Source organism: Pelecanus crispus, chromosome 3 (assembly GCF_030463565.1).
Source record: "Pelecanus crispus isolate bPelCri1 chromosome 3, bPelCri1.pri, whole genome shotgun sequence".
In the NCBI taxonomy this organism is placed as follows: domain Eukaryota; kingdom Metazoa; phylum Chordata; class Aves; order Pelecaniformes; family Pelecanidae; genus Pelecanus; species Pelecanus crispus.
Genome location: NC_134645.1, coordinates 126218663 through 126244715, shown reverse-complemented (window position 1 = coordinate 126244715; position 26053 = coordinate 126218663). Strand labels below are relative to the sequence as shown.

The 26053-nt window shown below is 41.5% G+C and overlaps 1 protein-coding gene across 2 annotated transcripts in view; it reads right to left on the bottom strand.

Annotated features, from left to right (window-relative positions):
• Positions 1–2842: 2842 nt before the first annotated feature.
• RCAN2 (regulator of calcineurin 2) overlaps positions 2843–26053 on the bottom strand; it is an 82800-nt gene continuing 59589 nt past the window's right edge. For both annotated transcript variants that reach the window (XM_075707169.1, XM_075707170.1), the window contains exons 2-4: positions 14481–14654; positions 12260–12431; positions 2843–3003 (exon numbers count right to left, since the gene is read on the bottom strand). In XM_075707169.1, the coding sequence (XP_075563284.1) occupies positions 2843–3003; positions 12260–12431; positions 14481–14654 (507 nt within the window). The remainder of the gene's footprint in view (positions 3004–12259; positions 12432–14480; positions 14655–26053) is intronic.

Genomic DNA, 26053 nt, shown 5'->3' with positions numbered 1-26053 from the left:
ACCCTTTAGCACAACGCCGGGTTCTCTTAAGAGTCACAAATGCCGTTACTTTTGTGATAGGGACATTATTGCGTAATACCTGAAACACTTTTCTATGATGACCATTATTTTATCATCTAAAGGTGAAATATAAGCTTTGACCATCTTTAAAACGGGCTTCTTTGAGTTTTCAGGTTTGTAGCTGTGTTTCTATTTCCATGCTTTAACCAACGAGCTATGTTCCACTCCCTCCTGGGTAGTACTACATAGTTTTATAAAGACAAAGAGTAGTCATTGAATGGGGCCGGTTCTTAAATCCATCTGAAAATGCTCTTTGAGGAAAGAGTGTTTAAGATCCAATGCTTTAATTTGCAGTATAGCTTTACATCATTTGAGGCCAAAGTCTGCAGTTCAGAACCAAGTCTCTCCAAAGTTTGAGTACATGGATACAAGGACTAGATTCGGCCTCCAACACTTTCACATGTAAAAAAAATCCAGTATCATCTTTTGGAGACGATCTCTGATCGTTTACATCAGTTGAGGATGTGGCCAGTAATTTGTTCCCTAAAGCATATATCAACAAAAAGTCTTACACATTTAAATCTTACTCTCCCTGTTTGTACTGGTCTAAAACCCATGGACCTTAGCGTTCCGTATGTTCTCAAAAAAAGACAGCAGTGTTACTCCTGAAATATTGTAGGTGGCCTGTGACGGTGTTTTCAACAGGAACATCAGGTTACAGTCCTAGGGCAGTGAGTGACAATTTATTTATGTAAACCAATTCTAAATGCATCACTGAAAAAATAATTGAACTGAAACTTCTAAGAAGTTACTTTAAGACAACTTTACACAGATAACATGAGAATACTAAAGCCCCATTTTTTGTTCAGTCTCTGCTGTATTTAATCTGCTTCTATTAGTGTAACACACGCACAACGACACCCATAATGCAGTAACAAGTATCACATTATAGATATATGCTAAGTAAAGCACTACATCTCAACAGGAGCATTAGGGGGCTGTGGTGGGCAGAGAATGAACTACATGAGAAGGGTAAGTCCTCATTCTCCGAATGTCCTCACCATGCGTATTGAGAATGGCATCTCCTGTCTTCACTGACAAAGCAACGTGCTTTTCTTCCTGGAAGTACGGCAGAGCCAATACCCCAGCAAGCGGAACTTGACTCTGCCAAAGCTTGTAGCCTCACTGCTAATTAAGGGTGGAATGGAACCCTCCCTCAGAAACCAGATCATTAGGTTTTATGACACAAATCTTGATTACCGAACCTAAGCTGACATCAGATCCTAGAATGAGCTTCCAAGATGTATTTACTTATTTTAACTTGTAAAGGATTTTAAATGGTGGAATCTCACTGTGCCATTTTATAGTCACTTTTGGGAGTACAGCTGCAGCTAATTAGCTTAAAAATCCCACCATATCTTACACATGTGCTCAGTTTTCTGCAGTATTAATTTCAGTGGAACTACTTATGTGCATAAATTAAGCGCATGCTTAAATATATGCAAAATCTGAGCTCAAATATCTAGAAAATATGTTCTCCAAATGACAAGTACGCATTTAAAAAAAAATAAATCATCATGGAAGGTCTGCCAGACAGGGAATCCAGTATCTGTCTGCTGTCAGCCATGATGAAAACACAGAACAATTTTTGTAACCCAGTATACATTGCAAGTGAAAGAAACATGCAGGACAGAGTGAAAAAAGGGGACTCAATTGCATGCAGTCTAATTTCAAGTGTGTAATTATGGTCCTGTTTTCTTTGGCCTAAAAAAAGAGACAAAAAAAACCCAACAAAAGAACACCAACTAACCTCTCCTCACCTCCACAAACCCAAACTGCATACAGCTCAAAAATGGGCTTTAAAGCACGGGAAGTGGGGAGGGAAAAGGTCTGAATATTAGAGATGTACGAGTAATTACTAACAGTTTCAGGGCTATTCAACACACCACTAGGAAAGCATTCAGCCTGCATCACTACTAGAACTTACAGCTACAACAGAGAGCAATGAATCCCATCTTAAATGAGCAGTCAGTCAGCTTCCCTTTCTTCCTCCAACTCAGGGAAGTGCCACTCATCCCTTTACGGAAGATAAAATGACAATCCCTATTGATATTCTGGCTCCCTCCCCCTCAAAGAGAAGGACTGAAAGACACCAGACCCTCCAGCAAGCTGCTGCCTCTCCCCTCAGCCCAGGAGCTCTGTCTCACATCCCTGCCACCGTTAGGGACCAGTGTTCTCTACAGCTGTTGGTGGGAGAGGGTGTTTTTCCGCTGTTTCTAAACATGTTGCAAAGATAGTATTCCTTACAGAAAATTCCAGGGGGATGAAAAGGCCACCAAGATGCTAGTAGATTAAAAACAACACACACGCCTCCCCCTTGGGAAAAAAAAAAGGGGAGAGGGAGAGAGATTAAGGTCTGCTGGGGAACTGAGGAGGGCAGAGGAGCAGGCTGCTTGATGAAGGGCACTAGCAAGTATGCTGGGAGTTTGAATATCAAGCCTCATATCGGCCTAATTGCCCACCCTGAACGATCTCTCTGGTAGTGGTGTTTCAGCATGCAAATTATAGCTGTGAAAAAATCCTCAGACTGAAACCCTCCCTTGTTTCTTCAGCCTTGTTTTGTCCTTTCCAGAAAAATCTATTAGTTGGTGTGTGATATGGTTACATATACAAAGATCTTTTTCCTAGCCCTTTTATTACATAGGCTTGATTACTGTGAAGGGATTTCAATGAGTTTAATGTCCTGGTACTCAGACGGCAATGGCTGCCTTTCAACAAAACAAAGCAAACAAAAACCAAGAGCTGTGCCGGAGGAGAGAAGTGCTGCTTCTGCCGGAGAGGCTCAGTTAGATACAGGAGGTGGCAGACCAGGGCGCCGAGTTTGAATGATTTTTGGCTTTGGAGAATTCTTTGGGTCCTCATCTTCTTCCATGTCGCTGTCGCAGACATGCACTACCACACTGGGAGTGGACTCTGTTCCTGCGTGCAGCTCGTATTTCTCTCCTGGAAGCAGAGAAAAATCATTAGATCAAAAGACAACAGCCTGAGTAGCAGTGCAGACCGCGGCACTCTTGGGCTGCAGAATACTCCTGCACCTGGATAGGGCAGACAAGTGTGTGCTGCTCCTAAATATAGGTGAGGGCAAGCATGGCTAGCCTGTATCAGCTGTCACAACAGATTCCGGGGATGCTGTCCCTGGGGGGCAGTGATCCTCAGTCTGTAAGGTGTAATAAAATACCCCGGTGTCTATAATGGTGTTTTGCACCAATATTAGTGCCAACAGCACTTGGGGGGTAAAAAGAAAGCATGAAGAGGAGAGACAACACAGAAATTCATGGTTAAGAAGAGGGACTGGAATCCAACCTGTCGAATGTTTGGTCTGAAGTCATGCCACTCCTGGTGGGATGGGGCTATTCTTTTTTGTCATTGTTGTTTTCTTTCAGGCTAGCATGGCTCCAGTCCCATTTAAAGTCCACTAGATTCTGCAACTTGTCGCCTCCAGACAGACATCAACCCTTGGTCCAATTGCTCCAGAAATAAAAATATATATATATCTGCTCCAGACGGATTTTGAGATCCAAAGCTCTTTAGCTGGGGCTGTAACAAGTTCTGTCTCTACAGATGAGACTACAGAGTACAGTCTATGAATGCTCACTAGCTTGCTAGATGCTTAAATAGTACATTAGATTTTCTAACTACATACATTCCTTATTTAAGTCTCCACCCAGTACTCCTGCGAGGAAGATGAATATAGCTTAGGTGGTTACCTGCAAGAGTTCACAAGCAAACAAAGGAAAATCAGGATCAGACATAGGACTTTCAGTCCTGCATCCAGTCTGCTAGCATTTCGTGTGTTTTGGATTATACACAGGATGTAAGTAGGTATCAGTTATTAAATTGCAAGGAATTAATTTAAGACTGTAAAGAAAAAAATGTCCCAATGGTGACATTTCTGACAGGATGACTTGGTCTTTCAGAAGTGACAAACACCCATTAGCAGCACTAAAAACTAGAAACCGTTCCAGATAATGCACTGCCCCCCCTTTGGACTATTTGTCATCACTCTCGTCTCCAAGACCCACAAGCCGCAGTTAAATTCAAATAGGCTTACAGTGACCACATGCATACCCGATAGCTTGGATTTTTTTTCGTAAGACTGCTCCAAAACCACTGCATATTGCCTGCAAAATATTCTGAGATGACGATGGTGAGGTCCCAGTATACCCAGCTGACCTGTATTGTGGTGCAGCAGCTCCTAAATGCCTGCATCACGGGCAGAACCCGGCCGTGCCAGGTGTTGTATGATGACAGCGAAATGGCAGTTCCTTACCTCAAACCACTTGTGATTTGCTCGTGTTACTAATTTGGATTTTTATTGATTGACAACTTCATGGCAGAGTAATCTACGTGAGGAAGGGGTTGCAGGTTTGGCCCTGCATCAGCACACGCAGTTCTGGGACTGTTACCGCATGCTATTTGTGCTGACAGATTCTTGGTCCAAATAAGACTGGGTGGCTTAGGACTAGAGGACATGCTGCATTTTTGCCTAAAAAAATAGGAGGCAACTAGTGAATAATAGCTATAAGTCAGGCGTCTTGCTGTGAGAAATATTTTACTGCTGTGATACCATTAATGTTGACATTTAACTGCTCTATTTTTGGCAACCTCTCCTCCGAATCCAAATTGAGCAAAGCATTACAGGTCTTGCTGATAGGCTAAAATATAAAAAGAGAAATAGCTTGGTTGTGCTGCATTGAGAAATTATATGGTTTTTCTTTGCCTATTTTCCCTGCGGGCTTCAGCTAATTTCTCAGCTATGGGCTGACGTCAATGCTGCCAAACCAGCACTGAAAGCTACATTGGTCACTGTCAGCTACAAGCAGCTCTGCAGTGCTGTGCACACACAGCGCTGGGCCCTTTCCTTGTACACCAGCACCACGAAGTAAATCAGATTCACTGCCCTCTTAAAAGGTAATAATCCCAGTTCAAATGCCACATTCTTTTACTGTTCAAATCCTTCCCAGAAGGACTCTTTCCGCTGAAAAAGAACAGTGGAAATAAGTACAGACGCAAGGAAAAATACTCAGATGCCTCTGGCACAAGTAACTGCAACAGCAATTAATGTCACTTTGCAAATCAAAATGTGATGCACTCATAAATTAAGGTTTTAAGGCATACAGTTATTTCTGAGCATAAATATGCTGCAGACTCAGTTCTGTACTCATGATTATTCATGCCTGAAGAACTGTGGCTCAAACTACAGAAAACCGTTTTATGGCTGAGCTAGGAACAGGACAACAGTAACTATGGGACTTTTATAAAGCTTATTTCTTGTTCCTAAATGTAACTGTTTGTCATGGTTTAACCCCAGTCAGTAACTAAGCACCACACAGCTGCTCGTTCACCTGCCCCCCACCCCCCAGTGGGATGGGGGAAAGAATTGGGAAAAAAAAAAACAACTCATGGGTTGAGATAAAGGCAGTTTAAAAGGACAGCAGAGGAAGGGAAGATAGTAATAATAATAATAATGATAAAATGATATACAAACAAGTGATGCACAGTGCAATTGCTCACCACCCGCCGACCGATGCCGAGCTTGTCCCCGAGCAGCGATCGCTGCCCCCCGGCCACCTCCCCCCAGTTTCTATACTGCCCATGACGCCATATGGTATGGAATAGCCCTTGGGGCAGTTTGGGTCAGCTGTCCTGGCTGTGCCCCCCTCCCAGCTTCTTGTGCACCTGGCAGAGCATGGGAAGCTGAAAAGTCCTTGACTGGTGTCAGCACTACTCAGCAACAACTAAACCATCAGCGTGTTATCAACATTATTCTCATCCTAAATCCAAACCACAGCACTATGCCTCCTACTAGGAAGAAAATTAACTCTATCCCAGCCGAAACCATGATACTGTTGTTTGAGGAAAAATACTAAGGTAATAAGTACAAAATAAAAATCCAACAGATACAGCCAGAGTACCCCTTCCCTTCTGCTTTTTCCTATGTTCTTTTTTTTCCTCTTAAACAACACCTCCAGCACATAAAAAAAAAACCAAATCAGCTGAATCCACAGCAGTTAAGCTAGTGGAGTAGTGGTTGAATCACTGCAATTGAGTTACGCTTACAAGACATCGGCTGTGCCAAGCTAAGAGTAGCAAGTCGAGTTAGCATAGTTAAGACTCACCCACTTCTGCAGTTAACATCACTCACGCATGTGCCCAGTTATCTCATTCAGCTGCCTCTGACGCTGCCTCCTTTGCGTTCTCAGGCCCGACATTGCCCCACCACTCCTGCTTCTCCCACGTGCCTGGAGAACTCTTACAGGTTAAGACAAAGGACGCCTGGGGAGAGGTGTCTTTCTCCTCCAGCAGTCTTTGGGCTATCTGGAGCCCTTAGTAATAAGTTGTTTAAAAATTCAGGTAAGCTGGGATAAACAGTGGAAACTCACATAAATTTACTCAGAAAAATATCACAAAATTTATCAAATATGCTCAAACATCTAAACTTCAGGATATAATGCAGTGAAGAATTAAGCTATGGCACCTCCGCCATATAGTTTTGTCTGAAAATGTTCCTAACAAATCCCTGAAAATAGCAACGATGTTCCTCTATTCATTTGCTTCACGTAAGAAAAAAAAATAGGAAGTTTAAGTTTCACCATTCAACAACGGGCCTAGCTGCTTTCATGTCACTTGGCACTGCCTTTTGTGACCACATCAACCACAAGCAAACCCACAGCCTCAGGTGATGCAAGAAAGATGACCACAAGAACAGCACAAAAGCAACTTAGGATATTTCAGAATTAAAAATAATGGCACGTGATTTTTCTGTCCCTTTGTGAATCAGTACTATGACCCGTCATTGATGGTGCATCTCTTCAAGCATCTCTTGGTCCAGCACCAAGAGATGGTGCATCTCTGTCCAGCAAAGAGTATGTTCATACACTTAATTAATAATGAAGAAATGGTAATGATACTGTGCAGCTACCTCATCCCCGATCATGATCAAAGGTTAATGGGTTCAGAGCTGTCCATTCCATGTTAAATGTGTCATTAGCATCATAAAAATACCTTCCACTTATAGTCCCTTCATTCAAGTGCTTTACAGATAATATGGTGCAAATAACGGGTGGTCCTTTGTACAGGTGCATGTTCGTCTTGGAAGAGAGGCAACAACCCATCCCATATGGTACCTCTACTGCATGGATCTGCCATGTGCAAGATGGAGGAGTTGCTCTCTGGAAGCCCATTACTGATGTTGCAGGAGAGGGGCCCTGTCCTCTCCTGGCCAGCAGACCAAGGCAGAGGGAAAGCTTTCCACACCCAGCAGCTCCGTGTACCCTGCCCCTGGCAAGGGGAGGGAAGGGCAGAAGCAGCCACAGAACAGAGGGGAGAAGAAGGACAGAGATGGAAAATTTTATCTATCGCCCATCTGACTGCCCCTCCAGCCCCTTCTAATCCTCTCTGGAAGTCATATGAAGTATTTAGTATTTCCTTTGAATCAGCAAGAACAAACATGAGAGTTTGAAAACGCCTGGGCATAGAAAACTTGCAGTGCAAGACATGGTTTGAAATCCCCGTGTGCGGCATTTACTGGGCAGGGTCCTGCTCTTCCCCGTTTTCCCCTTCCCTGTGCAAGGGTTAGCCAAACCAGGGCGGAGCAGGGGCAGGAGCTACGCATCCTCCTCAAGAAGCCCAGCGGGAACATGGCAGGAACAGCTACATCTCAATTGCTCGGAGACAAAAATTAAACCCTGACCCAACCCCTCCTCTGACCACCAACCATTTGCAGACCCAGCAGCCAAGTGGCACAGACTGCTGCAGGGTCTCCTTTGTGTCCCGAGAGGTACCACTGTGGACCTAAGAGCCGTCATGTGTAACACCTCAGAATCACAATTTCATAATGTGAAAAATGTATTTTACATGACCTGGAGCGTAGCCTGAGGGCCTTTAGGAGGTGCAAAGCCTGCTGGAATGCTGATAAAGGACTAGGAAACGTGGAGAGAACTGAAACTGGTACAAATTTGTCTATATGGGCTACTGGAAATGGTGTCCAACCTGCACTGGTTTTCAAATAGTGCCTGAAATTCTGGAGGCAACTGTTAAATGATAGAGGGCAAAATCGCACGGGGGAGCGCATGGAGCAGTTCCGCACTCAGGACCCTGACCTATATTGTGTTATTGTATAGCGCAGATCTCATCGGTGGAGCCATGACCCGTGAATCAAAGCCATGGGCGAAAGGCAATTTGTCTGGGCAGCCGCTGTGTGGGCAGCAGGCAGGGGTTGAGATGGGCAAGGGGAGGCCAGGGTGGCACCTGGGATCCTGGGGAACGGAACTCTGAAGAGTGCAGACTTAGAAAGTGAGGGACTACAGGGCAGTCTGTTAAGAAGAGATTGGGGTAACAGGTTTGAAAGAGGCAATGGGGGAAGGAGGGAAGAAATGTGCAGGTTGGGGGGTAGATATGGAGCGGGTGGGACTGTGTTCCAGAAAATAAGGACTTACTCTAGTGCCAGGAAGATGGTGATGGTTTGTAAACTGCTGCACTAATAAATGGCAGAACAAACACAGCTGCCTTTCTTTGAGGAACAGCTCTGCAGTATATACATAGCCTAGACCTGGAGAGCCCCCCCCCCCCCCCCCAACATTTCTAATATATAATATAATATAATATAATACAATGTAATATAATATAATCTGTTTCTCATTTCTTCACGATGAGGGTGGTGAGGCACTGGAACAGGTTGCCCAGAGAAGCTGTGGATGTCCCATCCCTCGAAGTGTTCAAGGCCAGGTTGGACAGGGCTTTGGGCAACCTGGTCTAGCGGAAGGTGTCCCTGCCCATGGCAGAGGGGTTGGACTGGGTGATCTTTAAGGTCCCTTCCAACCCAAACCACTCTACGATTCTGTGATTCTAAAATTATTTCCTGTATTCCTCAGTGGGATGAAACTAAGACCTTGATAGGATGAGAGGAAATGGCCTCAAGTTGCATCAGGGGAGGTTTAGATTCGGTATTAGAAAACATTTCTTCACAGAAAGAGTGGTCAAGCATTGGAACAGGGTGCCCAGAGAGGTGGTGGAGTCACCATCCTTGGAAGTGTTCAAAAAACGGGTAGACATGGCACTTTGGGACATGGTTTAGTAAGCATGGTGGTGTTGGGTTGACAGTTGGACTGATGATCTTAGAGGTCCTTTCCAACCTTAGTGATTCCTAGTTTTACTTTCATAAAAAATAATCCAGCCACCAAGCCAGGAAACATGAAATTATTATTACTCTACCCTTAACTGGTTTCGTGGTGGACTTGGTAGTGTTAGGTTAACAGTTGGACTGGATGATCTTAAAGGTCTTTTCCAACCTAAACAATTCAATGATTCTATGAAAATGTTATGGAAAAGACATGAGGACCTAGACTAGCTTGGTAGGTTGCAAGCGTTCCTGTAGGAAAGAGTTAGGTCCAAGTCAGGCCAGGCAGCGACACAACCTGGGCCTGATAGGCAAACAGCCAAACTACCACGCTAGTTCAGTGCAACGCCTTTGTATCTTCATCAGTATTTTAAACTAGTGGAAGTTCTTTTGACAGTGGAAGTGTTTTTCAAAGAGACTAACGATCACACTTCTTTATTTCCAATATATTGAAAAAATTGTAGGCTGGTGGTCAGAACTAGGCACAGACACAGTTGCTGGCTCTGACTGGTCTATGGCATTCTGTTCAGGCCTCATTTAAAGCTCAATTTCTGCATCTGCAGAAAGTGAGAATATACATCAATCAACAAGAAACTTAATTAAACATGCCCTAAGAAGTAAATGCACCCTTACCGATCTCAATTTAACGTCAAAGGACCAAAAACCACCTTCCTTTTGTGCACAGTAAAAAATCTTTTCTGTTAGATCGCTGAGATGCCAGACAGTCATTGCTGCAGCCACAAGGCTGAAAAAAAAACCCCAACCACCCAACCCCCCTCCCAAAAACCCTGTCCCAAAACTGAGCTTGGAAAAAGCCAACACACAGCAAAACTTTTAACTAGCTTCTGGCCTATTTTACTCTGGAGCGAAATGCTCTGTGCCTAGGGACAGTTTTAGTCTCTAATTTGGTGGCTGTGATGATTATGGCAGCATACTGTGAAAGGAGATGACGTATATTCATGGAATGGGAAAGTAGCGTGGGTCTGTGTCCAAGTGGTGTATCTTACATTCCCAGCGAAGTAGGTCAGTAAAACTCATCCTGTACTGAGGACATACAAAGAAGCTGTTCACTATTTACAAGTTTGCCTGGTCCTCAGATATTAATCTTACCAAATCAGTGTATTTAATACAGCAAAGATTCCTCACGAGTTAAAAGACATAGAAGTCAGGCTCTAACATTCAGGGTTCTGTAAACAACTGTGCCAGTGAGTATTTTCTGATAGCTGGTAAGCCATAGTTACATTTTTTAATTGTGTTTTTTGAATGAAAAAAAATCTTAGCTGAGGCTAACAGTGTTACTTGATGTACAGCAGTATGTTTTACCAATGTGATACTGAGAAATGAGTTTTGGTGGGATGTGTTTTTCAATGAAAATCTAAACATAGTAAATGCACAACTGAGAACTGCAACACTATTTTAAAACCGCCACTGCAGTTAACTAAAATTGATCTCTCTAACAAGTCCTAAAAATAGAAAGAAGAGAGCACACAATGACTTTTCATATTGCTCCCTGCAGGCTCCTTAAATACGGGTGAATATGACCTTCACGCAAAGCTGTCCCAGAGTGTGGGACAATGAGTGATATTTCACATTCCACTGCTCTAGAACAGGAATTGATTTATTACCCAGCTAGCTAGGGAATTTGTTTACATGTTTCCATTTATAACACTACCGCATCAAAGGAAAAAAAAAAAGAGGGTTTTGTTTTTCTTTCATTCAGCACTTCAGAAGCAAAGCATCAATTCTGGAAATAATAATATGCAATATAGTTTGAAGTGCTACACCTGACAGCCCTTTTCTATGGGCTTTCCTGCTGAAAGGGAATAAAACACAGGAATCTCTGATGTTCTCCTGATACATATTTTCCCCCTGTGAGAGATCCCATGTGAAAAAGATATGATCCTGTAAACCTTGTGAATCACGAAACATCTCTTCCTGCACCCCACGCACTTCAGCTCTGGGTTACTCTGGTGCAGTTACACAAAAGCCCCAGTGATAAGATGTCTGCAACTGGAAGCTAGTCTCAGAACAAGAAAGCAGCATCTTCGGTACAGCTGGGGAGAAAAAAATTCTCTCATCCCACAAGAATTTTGAAAATAAACTCTGATAAATTTTCATGAACTCAGCCCCCCAGCTGTTATTAGATTGGATCTGAAGTGTTTTATTTCAATATGAAAATAATCGAACAAGCTATTTTTTCTTATGGTGTACGAATGTAAATTATACTTAATTTCTAAATGATACTGCTTAGACCTGAAACTGCAACCTTTTCCGTTTTGGAAATTTTAAAAGAGGATGCTCTAACACCTTTGAAAGAAAACTATCTGTAAAGATTACTTAATTAAATCAAAAGTAATCTTCTCCTCCGAAAAGCTGAGGTTTCATCAGATGAGCATTTTCTAAGGGAAAGCATTGTTTTGAAAATCCCAACTAGCTTCAATTCCTGGCATTAGCTGAAGATAGAAAGACAAAATAAAGTCTATCTGCATTATCCATTGACATCCACCCTATTTTGATAGAGGCTACAACTTATCCCATTCAGTTCCCATACAGTTTTCAACAGCAAATGGGCAGTCCCAGCAGAGCAATCCTGTCAGGACTGGGGAACGGTAGTTCTCTCTCTCGACAAACTTGTTAACATGAGAGATTCTCCACTCTGGTGGAGGTGCAGTGATGCCTAAACATTTGATGAGGTATTTTGCATCTTGAAAAGCAGTACCAAGCAGATGCGATTTAAAGCAAAAACTCCTCAAGTTCATGGACAAGCATTTGTCCGGTCCCCACATAAACCATCAGCTGTCTCATCTAAGCACAAACTCAAGCATAATGAATTGTGTAAAGAAGCTTTGATCTGCTATTCAGTCAAATAGCATTCACAAGCTGCAGACAAGATATAATTCTGTATGTACATATGGTAAAACTCATTCTTAAGCAAAGAACCAGTTGACATGCATCAACTTAAATCCAAAGCTTTAATGCAACTTACAGGCTTTACCGCAACTTCCTCCACAGTTATTCTCTATACCGCTATTTCTCGTCCGCTTTTTCTGACACATTTTCACACAAGGACCACAAGCTTACCTGGTCCTAGCTTAGAAACAGCATAAAGGAGGTCATAGTTGATGACAGGTGTTGCATCATCTATGGGTTGCCACCCTACAGGTGGGGAGGCTGGAGGCGAGATGAGAAACTGTTTCGCAGGCTGTGGTGGTGCCAAATGAAGCTTGTCTCCATCTGTCTCAGAGGTCTGAATCTTTAAAGCATAACAAATACATTGTTTAGTATAGGATGGGTAAATGGAATGATTACTCAAATCATACGCTTCTAATACCAAATGCCACCCAGGCAGGGTTTCAGCGTCAGTCTCAGCAGAGAAGGCCTGGAGATGAGTTTCATCTCAACCTTACAGATGGTTCTTCTACAGTAAATACACTGTGGGGAGCTGTTATATGAGCAAAGCTACAATGTTTGTGCCTATTGTATATGTTCTCTGAGGATAAATGTAAAGCTTTGGTATCCGCAGCTGCTACTTCAGAGATTTTCGAGGCTGAAAAGATATTGTTGTGATCTACTGGCCTAAACTCCTAAATAAAAACAGACATTAGACAAGAAACCAGTAACTCCTGCACCAAAGCCTTATCAGTAACTTCAGAAAGGTTTCTAAGATTTGGTTTCTTTAGCTGAAGCGATGAAAGAATCTATCACGTTCCTTAGTAATTTGCAACTAATTGTTCTCATTTTATTTCCATCTTAAATGATGTAGTTTAATTCCTGCTTTTTTCTGCTATATTAAAGAAGTCTCAACAGAAATGAATTCTACTACAGCCATACCTGAGCAAGGTTACAACCAGTTCAAGCCCAAAAGCAATAAACTGCATTTGCATGACAGCAAGCCTGAGCTAGCACCCTGCTATACCACAGTGGGTTTTGCAAAGAGCCAGTTCGGGTCTCTCAACTCCATGTTCCCCAGAACTTCTAGTTCTGGAAGTGCTTATTCAGCCTGGATCAGGTCTGTATAAACATACACTGCTCCAGACACTGTGCCGCTTCCACATATTCTTTCCCTGGACACAACCAATAAGCTCTTTTAAGACTGCATGTACTGGAGAGCATAGTGCAGATACCTAAACGGCTTTGCAGGAAATCAGCTTAGATATGGAGACTAATCACTATTATGCACATTTTTCTTTTTCTTGTGTTATCCCAAGTTTCCTATTAACCTCTTGATTGTGCAGTTAGACTGAAATGATTCTCAGGTCTGCTTAACAGCAGGTTTTGAAACCTTTCAGAAAAAAATCAGAGCCAGATCTAGGAGATTAAGGCATATAAAATGGGACTGAGGTAGATTGTCAACACCTAAATCCAGCTGTAAGATCTTCTGAACTCATCTAACCCATTAAGCATATTGTTTTTTTCACAGCTCTAGTTTCCCATCTTCCTCGGGTTCTGCTTCTGCCTAGGCTCTAAACAGCTCCTAATCTGGCCAGGCTGTAGAGGCTCAAAATTTCACTGCCTCTTAGGCGTGACTGATAGCTTCAAATGAGCCTGCCCTTAACCTAAGACCTCTGAAGGACCCATGTGGCAGCTTAAAGCGCACTTATGTTGCTTATAAGCACTAGTGAGTACCCCGTAAGCCACAGGGGCCACAGCAATTTATTAAAATACATTCAGAAGAGGTGGTGGTCAGGTTCTCAACCTCCTTCACCTTTCTATATCCTGGCCGGGGCTGTGGGACATGTGGGTTCTCTCACCCCAAGAAGAATTGAAACCCCCATCTGACACTTCCAACAGATGGATATAACCCCCTATGCCCCCAGGCTGGGGGTATTCTTCTCCCCCTACCTTCTCCCTTTTACTTGAACTTACTGAATTCCTTTTAGAAACTTTGAACATGTATTCAGTAAGAAAAAAAAAAAAAAAAGGCAGGAGGAAGCCTGACTGTGGCTTAGGGTTGCAGAAATAAGTAATTCAGCCCTATTTTTTTAATGAACTTATGATACTTTACATTAGTGCTTTTTTTATGGCTAGTTTAGAGAGTTACTCACAGAAAATACTCCATGTTGTAAATCAGTTCTAAGCTATGTAACTTCTGTGTGCTGAATAAGCAACTTGGGTCCTAAGTGGTCCTTTAAATTTACTGCAGACCCACTGGGCAGCTGCAGCTCAGGCAACCTAAGGATGTCTGAGTAATCTTTTAGCAGAGAGACTGGGAGAAACCTTTATTACTTTTATTCAGTGCTACTGTGCAGTATTTCGATAAAAGCTATGCACTAACATAGAAGTAGATACCAGATTTCATTACCTGTGCAAAATACAACTTTAGCTTCTTCCCTCTGAACTGTGTTTCATGCAGCTCTATTCTGGCACGAGCAGCTGATTTGGGACTACTAAAATTTATCCGCACACGCCTGAAGCTTTTAAAGAGCTGGAATGTCACACAGTCATCATAGGCACGGAACAAGCCTTCAAATTTTTCCTGCAAATGAAAAAGAAATAATGCTGAAGATTAACTTTGTGCTCTGTCACATTAGACTGGTCAAAGGATAGTCTGAAACTTGATGACAACTGTTTAACCAGGAGGTTTCAGCCTGTGGCCTTTGGGGGTGCGTGTCCATAGAGTAAAAAAGGCTCTGTGAAAACAAACTAAGGAAAGCGCTGGTCTGGAAGTGCTGAACCGTGCAAAATGTTTGTGGGAAGGAGTCTTCAAACTGAGAACCCAGCAGCTATTGAACTTCTCATAAAAGTTGAGCAAAACTGCAACAGTGACTTATGAAATGAAGCTGAAAAGGGCATATGACTGAAAATACCAGACAACCGTGGTCTCATCTGTACAAAAGCAAACATTGTGCTGAATTACAATGGAGTCAGCAGACAGAGTCAGGCCTGCTGTAACTGAGGGTTACATTCACATCAACACTGCAGGGTCATTTTGTACTGCATGTTATGTTTTTCTGGATGTTTTGTCATTTAAATACTTAGCACAGATATACACTCGTTTCTTGAGAGTTCCTGTAGCAGCAGGGAAGAAATTAGGTAACTGAAAACAGTGACCTGTCCCAAAGACAAATTTCAGGCTTAAAAATGTTTAGCTGTAGAACTCCATGTTGAAAAGTGCATGACACAAATACGGATATTTTAACATTGTAAAAGAAAGGTCTGAAGCGTACCACGTCTATGGACCTAGAGATCAACAGAAATTCAAGATACATTAGCAGCATTGGAGGATCAGACTCTCTCTGCAATTTCTCTTGTAAACCATGTGCACAAAGGACTAGTTCCACATCATCAAATAAAACCAAAGTCCTTAAATCAATTCTGACACGCTTGCACAGGTCTTTTTGTTCACACAAGCATAAATTCATAAAATGTTAAGACTGAAAGGGAGCAGTTATCATTTAGTCTAGCCTTTGCGTTGACTCAGATTTTAGACTGCCATCCAGTGAGTCTCACATCAAGTCCTAGCATTTTAATTACTGCAGCCAGGACTTGAAGTCTTAGAAGATGGTGAATCAGCCAGAGCAAAGCCCCTTCTTTTAAGAGTTGTTTATCCTGAAAAAAAACCAGTGTTTGAGATTATTTGCTACAGCATTTCATACACTGAGGGCTATTATGTCAGGTGTTTGTATAATTACAATAAACTGCCATTTTCTTTGATATATCTGCAAGTAAGCACATTTTTACATGTTTTAAAACATAACTTCTTTTCTTCTCATCAAGGAAAACCATTTCTTAACCCTTAGAGCAGACAACAGGTAGAGGCTGCAGAAGATGAAATAGAAAATGCAATTTATGTAATCTCATCAATACTTCAGTTCTCATCTGTTGATCTTACAAGCAAGACAAAGAATACAGAACTTCTTAGAAAAATGTATCTTGAAGCACAGTGAAGCTGCATCAGGGAGCACTAATAGCACTGTGGCAGTGCCTGCTGTCTGCACGATACATTTGTTAAAGAGTTAAGTAGGAAAACAGACTAGTTTCATAGCAAGGAGTATGAAACACTAATGCACATGTACCAGATCTCCTTTCATTCACTGCCAACTCTGCGGTCTTCTTCCCCATAACTGATATTCCATCTCTGGCACGCTTTCAAAGGAACCTCCCTGTGGTCTATTAAGCTTTCATGATTTTCATTTCATTTCGCTTGACCTCACTCACCTCTTCCTCTCACCACAGGAGATACTTTGGAGGAGGGGGGGATTAAAAAAAAAAAAAAAGAAGAGAGGAGAGAGCTCAGCGGTTTGGTTGAAGGTGAATAATGGCACGCAGTAATCTCACAAACAGCGTGAAGTTGATAGGTTTGTACAAGCGGGTCTAGTCATACCACCTAACGTTTAAATTGTCAACATTTCACACCTGAGTTATGTTTTTTAACTGCTTTGCTTACAATTTTGCAAAATTCCATTTTCCTAAGCAGAAGTCTACATCCAGTGACATTTGTATAAAGGTCAGCCAAGAGCAGCAGTCATCTCAGTCCTGTCCTGCTGGGAATTTTGATGCTACAACCTTCACAATGACCAGGGGAAGAGGGCTGGCGGAAGGGAGAGAAAGGTTCGGGGGATCAGCGTATGTGCAAAGTAGGACTTACGCAGCGTTCAGCAACATGCAGTACTCTCTATAATCGAAATAACAAATAATAGTGACTACCTAATTAAAGCGTATAAATGTCTTTATGTTACCTATATTACCTTATTTCAGACTTCTTCAGTATTTTTTTTTAAAAAGCACCTTGAAGTAAACAAACTTAAATACATAAATATATATGAGCGATACCAAGGTATGTATATTTTTTATGTATGTATACACACATGAGATGATCAAGGTATTATAACAGAAGTCACATAAGCTAAAAATAAGCAGCAAGGTGAACATTTCCTAGTAGTCCCCTGTAGTAGCTCTCAGCTTCCCCACAAGTCAACAATGAAATCATTCATCATATAAAAAAAAGATATTTCACCAACCGCGAAAGAAACCACGCATGGACGCTGGGAAGTAAGTACCTATTACGACTGGCTATTTATTAGGAACCAGATTCTCCCTGTATTGACACAGCAGTATTTTCTCGCATCGGCCAGTCCTGTGTGCCTGCCCTCTTTGTGCACAGCAAACGCGACAACATGGCACCTAGGTCTTGGTTAGGGCCGTAACGCAAAAGAAGGGAGGACGTGATTTCGAACGTGGGTCCAAGAACAGCGAGCACAAGGAATGTTCTGGGCACATTTCTGGACAATACTGAGATGCACTCTCAATAGGCACCGAAAGGGACAGATGGGAGTATCTCTAAATAAAGCTGACTAAGTACTGGACGCCAAATGTAATACTGGGAGAACATTAAAGAGCGATGGACTTTATTCTGCTTACTTTTCAATTTGATACCAGCGCAGCTTTAGAGATACAGCTGTGATTAACACTCCTAAAAATGCCGAGGGGAGGAGGGAAATGAAGCCCTCTATTTGATATGAATACAGGGCAGTCTATCCACAGTGGGGACACATCTGCTGCACCGACTGAAACTGCATTTCCCATTAAAAAGATCCATACCTTTGAATTTTTCTACATTTTCAGCTGATAATAATAATGACCTCAGCAGAGGTCATTAATCATCAACTGCAGTTAATGGCCCTCAGCTGCATCTTGAGCCATCCCAACTCCTCCCAGCTTGATATTAATTCCCAAGAAACGCCTTATGCCTTAATTGCTATTGCCTGTGACTTCTAATATCTGCTGAATGTACTTATCTGGATAAAAGTCTTTCAGAGTCATTCCAATCTATAAGAAAATGTATCATATACATTTTAAAGACCTAAGCAAATTCTCTCCCTTTCAAGTTTTGTGGATAAATTATTCAAGACTCATAATCCTCTCAATTCAGAACTTTTAAAGCGCTTTTAGGATTCAGTATTTTTAAGACGCTTTTAGAAAGGAAGTCTTTAAACTTTCAGAATACTTTGAAAACTCCTGAAAAAAAAAAGGAAGGACCACAGTTAAGCAGCAGTGTTGCTACTCTTAAAAAGTCAAAATGCAGAAAGTCATGAGTGACGCATTTATTTCTGGGATTTTGGCATGTCTTCATCCATCCCAAGTACATCTCTGTGAGACCCAATTGATGCTCTGGCAAACGTGAGTAGCCTTCATTTGACCAATGCTGCAGAAGTTCTCCCTTCTCCCTCATGGGCTCCGTGCCCTCTCTTCATCTCGCTATTCCTTTGCCCAACACTGGGCACCCTTCCCCAGTTCTTTCCTGTCACCTTAAGTCAGCTCCCATCACCCATCATTCACCACCTCTAGCAGTTTCTCGAGTTCTTTTTTTAATTAACAAAATTAGCACAAAGTAGGAATATACTAATTAAGGCTGCTGATTACTCAAGCTCGATTGCTATCATTTATGACAGCCAGTGCAGAGGACAAACAGAGCACCATGCAAGGAAGAAATGAGCACTGGAGTAAGACACAAGCTAAAAGCCTCAGAGTACAAAGGCAGAGCCATGCACTCCCGGACTAAAGGCTATTTCTACTACTAAATGGGAGCTCACCTGGGAACCACGATCCTGCAAGTCACACGATAAAAGTGATCAGTGAAATGCAGCCATAAGGAGGCAAACAAAATACTGCATGCATCCAGAAAAGTATTTCCACTAAAGCAAGGAACGTGGCAACAACTTTATATAGAACACTATTACACCTCATTAAAAATGCAGGTTTTGTTGTCTGTATCCCAGACATATTAAGCCAATTTGGAACAGATTCAGATAAAGGCTACAGGGAATGAAGAACTTACTGAATAAGAAATGAAAATGCTTGGCTTATTTAGCAAAACAAAACAAAGCAAAGCCTGAGAGGAGATGGGACAATCATCAGTAGTTTACCAGAACTGTGTAAAGACAAAGTATACTGTATAAAGACTAAAAGACTATGTTGGCATAAAACAAGTGGAAACAATTGGCATAAATAGGTTTAGGCTAGAAGTTAAAGAAGGTTTCAAACATCAGAGTAATGATCCAGAAACAACCTTCCAATTACAGCAGCAGCGGCAAAAGATTTTTTTTAAGATTGAATTTGGTTAGTTCATGCGAGGGACTATGACAAAGTATCAACGCAAGGAGCGTTGTAAAACATGACTGCCTGAATTAGCAAGTGAATTGGGTTCCAGCACAGCAAGTTCCTGTGATTTATTTCCAAACATTTCTTTCATGAATAGCTCCACTGGTATTGTGTTCATTCAGGACAAAAGCCAAGGCCTAACTCAAATCAATGGAAGTCTTTCCACAGACATCAGTGAGCTTTGGATTAGAGCCCTAGAACTCAGAACACAAATCACATTTTATTATTCAGTGTGTTTACGCTCATTATCACCCTTGTTACACATTTGATTTAGGAGATGGCTGTGATTTGAAACTTCAGTCTACTCCTTTTTCCTAGAGGTATACAAGCGAATAAAGCAAGCTTTTTTCCCATTTTAATTTTCCTGTTCGTTTATGTAAAAGATAATCCAAGGAACTAACTGTATACAATAGGGAAACTGAGATATAATTTACAATTACGAAATATGTTTTCCCTGAAATTAGTTCTGTACCAGATATAAATTTTCCTGTAAGAAATAAACTCATATCTCAGAGTTGAATGTTTTCTATTTCCACATAGCCACGCTGGCTGCAACACTGCAGATCTCACGTGCGGCACAAGAAGAAACATGGAATTTGATAGAACAAATGAGGCCGTGCCTCAGAGAGTCTAGTAACGAACACATTCTATCAACAGATTAATTCCCTGTTTATAGCAAAGACAATGGGCATACTGGTTAATTCTAGGGGGAATAAAGGAGTCACTAAAGTGGCACACATTTTTTTAAAAAAAAACAACAAACCACCAATATGGAAGGCTAGAAAATATCAGCTGGAAGTAATTTCAGGATTGGGATATGTCAATGCCACATGAAGGATACTGTAATGACCTAGTCTGGATATTGTGTATGGCTCTTCTCACCCAGGATTAAGGAAGATGGAGGCAAGCTGGAAGAGCAACAGAAGACGACTGCAAGGATGGTCAGAGAAGGGGTGAGCCTATCACAGGAGGTAAAGGTAAATGACCTTGCCTTGGGAAACAGAAACTAAGGTACAACGTGTTTCCTGCTGTATCTAAGTATAAGGAAATCAGTAAAGGATGTGAAGGGAAAGGGATTATCCGAATTAAAATAACCAAGAGTATTGGTATGAAACAAAGACTGCTCATTAAAAGATTTAGGCTCAAATTGAGGAGGTTGTTTAGCACTAGACCCATAAAATTTCAAAATGCCAGTGGCCCACAAGTAGCAAAAAGGCTAATTACTTTCATGAAAAGGATAGGAAGGAAAGATTACAGGATAGCAGTATGCATTTCTGTAGTTCTGAAAGTCAAAAAAACCTGGGTTCACCTCAAGTGCTTTTAACAATTATTTCATGAGCCACAGAAAACAAGCAAGCAGCTTGATATAACTCACATGGGAAAATTCCTTAAATGGAAAGAACTCCTGCAAGTAGCCAGTGTAAACACCAGCCCAATCAATGATCAAATTCTGTTTCTAAAAAGGTAAAACTTACTAGGAAACTTTGGAAGTACATATGAAAAAGCACTATTGAGTCTCAGTTAAAATTCCAGGAGTGTTGAAAAGGGAGAAAGTATTTTAAACCAATTACGATGATGATCAATAAAGAGCTCCCATGGTCTTGTCCTCATGCCTTTAAGAAATGGCAGGAGAATAAAGTACAAATTTATCATTTGCAGATCACTTTAAGGCACAGGTCTCCAAGTCCTAGCTTTTTATTTTACATTTCACTGAAGGTACCTGTAGCCAAGAGTGTGAGATCTTCCTACTCCCTCCTTACCAGGGGGACAGGGTATTTTTTTGAATAAAGTATTCAGACTGAATACTACTGTCTGAATGTCGGTTTGCAGAAAGTTTCTTCTGTTATCAAATGGCATCCCTCATACAATCCTGTAGGTGGAAACAGCAACCAAAAAACGCAATAGAAAAATGTGCCCTCCCACCTGTCATTCATCAGGATACATTTTAAGATGGTAACATTTCTGCATGTAAGAAATTTTGAAAGGGGGAAAAAAACCAGGGAACGCTGGGTATTTTGTCAGGTAACCAGAATTACAAATTGCTATGCAATGATGGCCTGGTTACCATACGGTCTAAAAGCGCGTTTCTCACCTTGGAACTCAGTGCAAGGTTCTGCTCATCTCTTCCTGAAGTTAGATTAGAGCATTGAGCTAGGGTGAAAAGAGATTGGGTTTATTTATTTATATTAAACACAGCACTAATTAGCCTCTTCCAAAATTGCACAATTGTCTCAGTACACGAACAAATCAACCCAGGTTTGCTACCCCAGTTCATGCAGTTTGTTCTGTGCTTGGCTTTCTGTTGTTTTTAAGGGCTGAAGGTCAGGTAAGTTGTGAGCCAAAGATGAAATGAAACAGTATAAGTCAAAATAAATTTTAAGGTTGGACTTTGAGAGGGACAGGTTAAAAAATGCATTAAATCTTGTTCTCTTCAGTTAAATCAAGACCGATTTGCTTGCCCTATTGCAATCCTGTTAATTTTAAGGGGGGGTCCTAATACCTCTAAGTTTTACTGTGTAAAGAATACACATTTTGTATTCCAGATGTGATGCTAAGTGACCTTGGTGCTCTGCTTTTTGCAACGAACCAACCCTAAACAGAACACGTTGGCCACAAAGCACGCCTGCACACAGCCCTGCTCCACGGCTCCCACGTGCTGCCGTGTTACCCTTACACACCAGGGCTGTTCGGGAGGCATCTGCACAGAACTTTTAGATCCTGAAGGCTGCGTCCAGCGTTTTGCCTTCATTTCGTGCCAAAATCATTCTGACAGCAGAAATATTTGATATAATGCTTACTGCTTACAGATTCAGTGTCTTGTTCTGGAGAGAGACTTTAAGAAAGTATAACAGATATTACACAAGTGTGGTACAGACATTTGTAATACATTGTCTCACAAAAACTTGTGATGACAAAAATAGGTAGGAAAGTGGAAGAAGCTTGGTAGTTCCACCTCACACCAGGGCTGAGGCAGCAAGAGCCATCCCTCACTACCAGTCCTCCTGCACGAGGACAGTCCACCAAGGCATGATATGATAGCACTGCAACAGCGCTGCAAACCTCCTGGTGAACAAAACAAGACAGAATTGCTTCTTGAAAAATCAGCTGAACTAAATAAATTTATGTTCAGCTTCCAACTCATCAGCACAACAAAAGGTACAGAGATTATATCTGCCCCAAGCTTAATGGAAACGGCATTCACAGTTCAGAAGAGGCTGACAAATGTCAGGGGCACAGAATTTTGCTGCGTTGCCTTTTCTGTTTTTAACTGGCTCACATCCCTGTTTACCTCAATGTGACGCACATTCCTCCTGCTTAGCTCCACTGATCTGGAAACCAAAGGCTCCTTCAAGATGAAATAAATTGTTCCTGTGGCAATGCCAAGGGGGTGATTTAATATAGTTTGGAGACTTCTCAATTCAATTTCACACCCAACGATTGAGCTAAAAGAAAAATCCACGCTTTACATTTCTTCTTTATACGAGCACTGCTATTTTACTGTATCACCCACAACAGCTTTTTTGAACACTCCGTATTTGAAGTACTCTAGTTCTAGATGCCATATTAGCTCCCTGAAACGCTGGAAGCAGTCTTTCAAACTGGCTGGCCAAGTGCACGTTATATGACTAGATCTATTAGTTTCGCCCCCCATACTAGGGAGTGTTCTGTAGAGGCATCATTCCCTGTTCTCTGAGAAGCTACTTTTGATTCCTGTGCTGGCTACCATTTTCTGGCAACATCACTCGATACTTTCTTTTTTTTCTCTTTTGCATCATATTTGGCAGTGGGGAAAAAGGCAAGAACAGGTTTGTGGAGGATTTAATGCAATTTCTGTTTTCCAAATAGCAGCCTTATATTTTGGCTTTAGAATGATAAAAGTAATGCTAATAACAAAGACATGAAGATTCAGACTTTCCTGAAAAAAAGCCTTTTTTTGTTTGTTTGATTTTAAGAATCCAGACAATAAATGAGTAGATAATGTATGTAGTAAACCCCAAGGAGCTCATCTGCATTGGATTTAAGAATGTACATAGTACAATACCGGCTATCGATTTTGTCTTATTGCGGCAAACATTTAAGTCCAACAATTAATTGGTAGCACAAGGAACAAATTGCTGTCTGCATGTTCAGCCTATTTCAGTAATTCCTAAAGTTCCTATTATCGTAATTTAGCAAACAAAGCTGAGGAAGAAAAACAACCTTAATTAGTTTTTACCAATAGTTGTTGTGTTTCTGTCAATAAGGGTGTTCCAATAGGAGCTCTACAGCAAAACAGTTGGTGCTGAGGACTTTCTGATCAGGTGCCACGGACTGAATGCCCATTAGCAGTTGGAGCATATTAACCACACTACTGGAGTGCATCTCCTATATTAAATTCATCTGAAAGGTATCCAGCTCATGAACTGCTCTGTGATGTGAACGAAAAGCACAGTTAATGAAGATCGAGAGGAAAGTTGCCTCATGAGAATCATGAGAATCCCAGCCTAGACTAAAAATGCTAATGTAGACACAAGCCAGTACCTCTCATAAGAACAGATAGCTGGCACTCCTAGAAAAGCCAAAACAAAAAAACCTAAAGTGCTGGGAACAATAATAGGTAAGGGACTGGTAGTCAAACTTGTGTAGGAACCTAGGATTAAAGTTATGCATTATGAGAAGCTATGTGAAAAATATTCATACTAACTGTAGAAACTTAGGGACTGTAAGAAAAGCTACATAAATATCCATCTTCTTATTACACTATTTTTCAGTGATCTTGACAACTTATGTTTCATCTCCTCAACCCTTCTGACGTATACCAGTCTCTTCTGTATGGTGACACTGAGGCGAGGACAGACTCGCTTATGGTCACAGTGCCCACTTACGGGCAACCATGGGAGCAGAACCGGTGTTTCCCTAAGTAATTCAGGAACATCATCTTACTTTCATAAGCAGAAACAATCCCAACCAGAGCCTCTAAAATGCTCAGTCTCTTAAAAATCTGTTACTGAGCCTGTTGAAGTGTCAGGGGACACCTCTGTTGCTGTCAGTGACGCAGAATCAGGACCTCACTGAACAGAATGCTAAATGCAAGAATGAAATATAATAAAGAGAACACTAAGAGCTGCGAAACTTTATTTATACTCTTGGAGCTGTAATGTCGCAAAACAACCATAAAATACATACTATTCATTCCCTGTCTGTGTCAACCCCGTTAAACTAGAAAAATAAACAAGAAAAAAGCCAGGGGACAGTTTAAACAAATAAAATGCTTGCCTTGCCCACTCCTGATTTACTATTTCGCCTACAGTGATCAACATTTATAGCATTTCAGCTGTTTCTCATCACAGTCATGGGGAATGCTTTTTCCCTTCCTTCTCCCCAACAACTGCAACCGCACTAACATGACTAAAAATATAGTTTCAACTTATGTGGATACTGACTATTTTGAAAGTGACTATTAAAAAAATAAGGCAAGGGAGCAGAAGAGAATCTAATCTCATGCTCCTCCATAAATGTTATTTAACCATTGAAAAAAGGTACGAGGGAAAACTATTGACCCCCCAATACGCATCCTCATACGTTTAGTAAAAAAAAAAAATCTCTGCTGAAATGTAGCTTCAAAGGAAAACAGCCTACACGGAAACAAAAATGTAGACGTCAGTGTTCACTCAAGGCACTAGTCTTACTTTGCACCTCTGCAGTAAAATATGAAACAACGAGCCGCTCGCTGCCCTCTCCTGCCTTCCTCCCCACCACTGCAGCCCACAATTAGTGGGCAGAATCTGCAGAACTGTGACGGCTGTCTAACGCTCTGGCTGTACTATTTGACTGTTTCTTATTCTTGCCAGTCTGTCTCGACCATCTGTCATTCGCCGTCTTACACTTCATTTGCAAATTACTCAAGCAGGTCTGTTTTCTGTATACATTTGAACAGCTCCGAGAAGCTACAGCCTCTAAGACTGGAGTCTCTTTGTGCAATGAAGATACACCAAGGACAATAATATGCTGCCTCCGGTTAAGCCACTGCACGGGGTCTGTAGCACACCTACATAAACTACCTGTGAATGCATTTCAAGCCTAACGGTATACAAAAAAAGTTCAATAAAGGTACCTTCCATCAGAAATAAACATGTAAGAAAGAGGTAAAAAGAAAACTAAGAAAAAAAATCATCACTGGGCTGGAAAAGAGCAAAGGTGTACGCAGAGGAAACTTTCTGCTCACATGGGAATCCCCTTCTAGGATCCATTTCAGACATATTCTGACCTATTCTGTCTCTTGTACGAGCAGCTCGGTGCAGATGACAGAATAGCAGCACGCTTGTCACAGAGCAACACACCGTAACTGAATGGATGAGAAATACAGTTCAAACAAATTTTACCTGATGGGCTACGTAAGGATTTGAGGGTCCAGGCTCACGTGCTTACATCACACCGCAGCTTTCTGCATTTTGCGCATGGTTAGTACAGCAAACCCCTTCACATCTCGCTAAACAACAGAAATCAATATAGCTTTCCTAAAATACGTTAACTTGTTCTAGTTCCTAATTTCACTTTAAAATAGAGAAATGGTCTAAGCGGGAAAAAATGCATAACGGAAGGGGAAAATAAGGTGAAATAAACATCCTTAAAACATAGTTCAGAAACTATGACATCTCTTTTAAATTGAGAGATCCAGAAAAAATATGTTGAGCTGCTGCAATCTCTTAAGCAAAATTATTTCCAGAAAAGGCTTTTATGATTCATGAAAGTCTCCTTCTGTAGCTTGCCAGTGAAAATCCATCTTCCTCACCA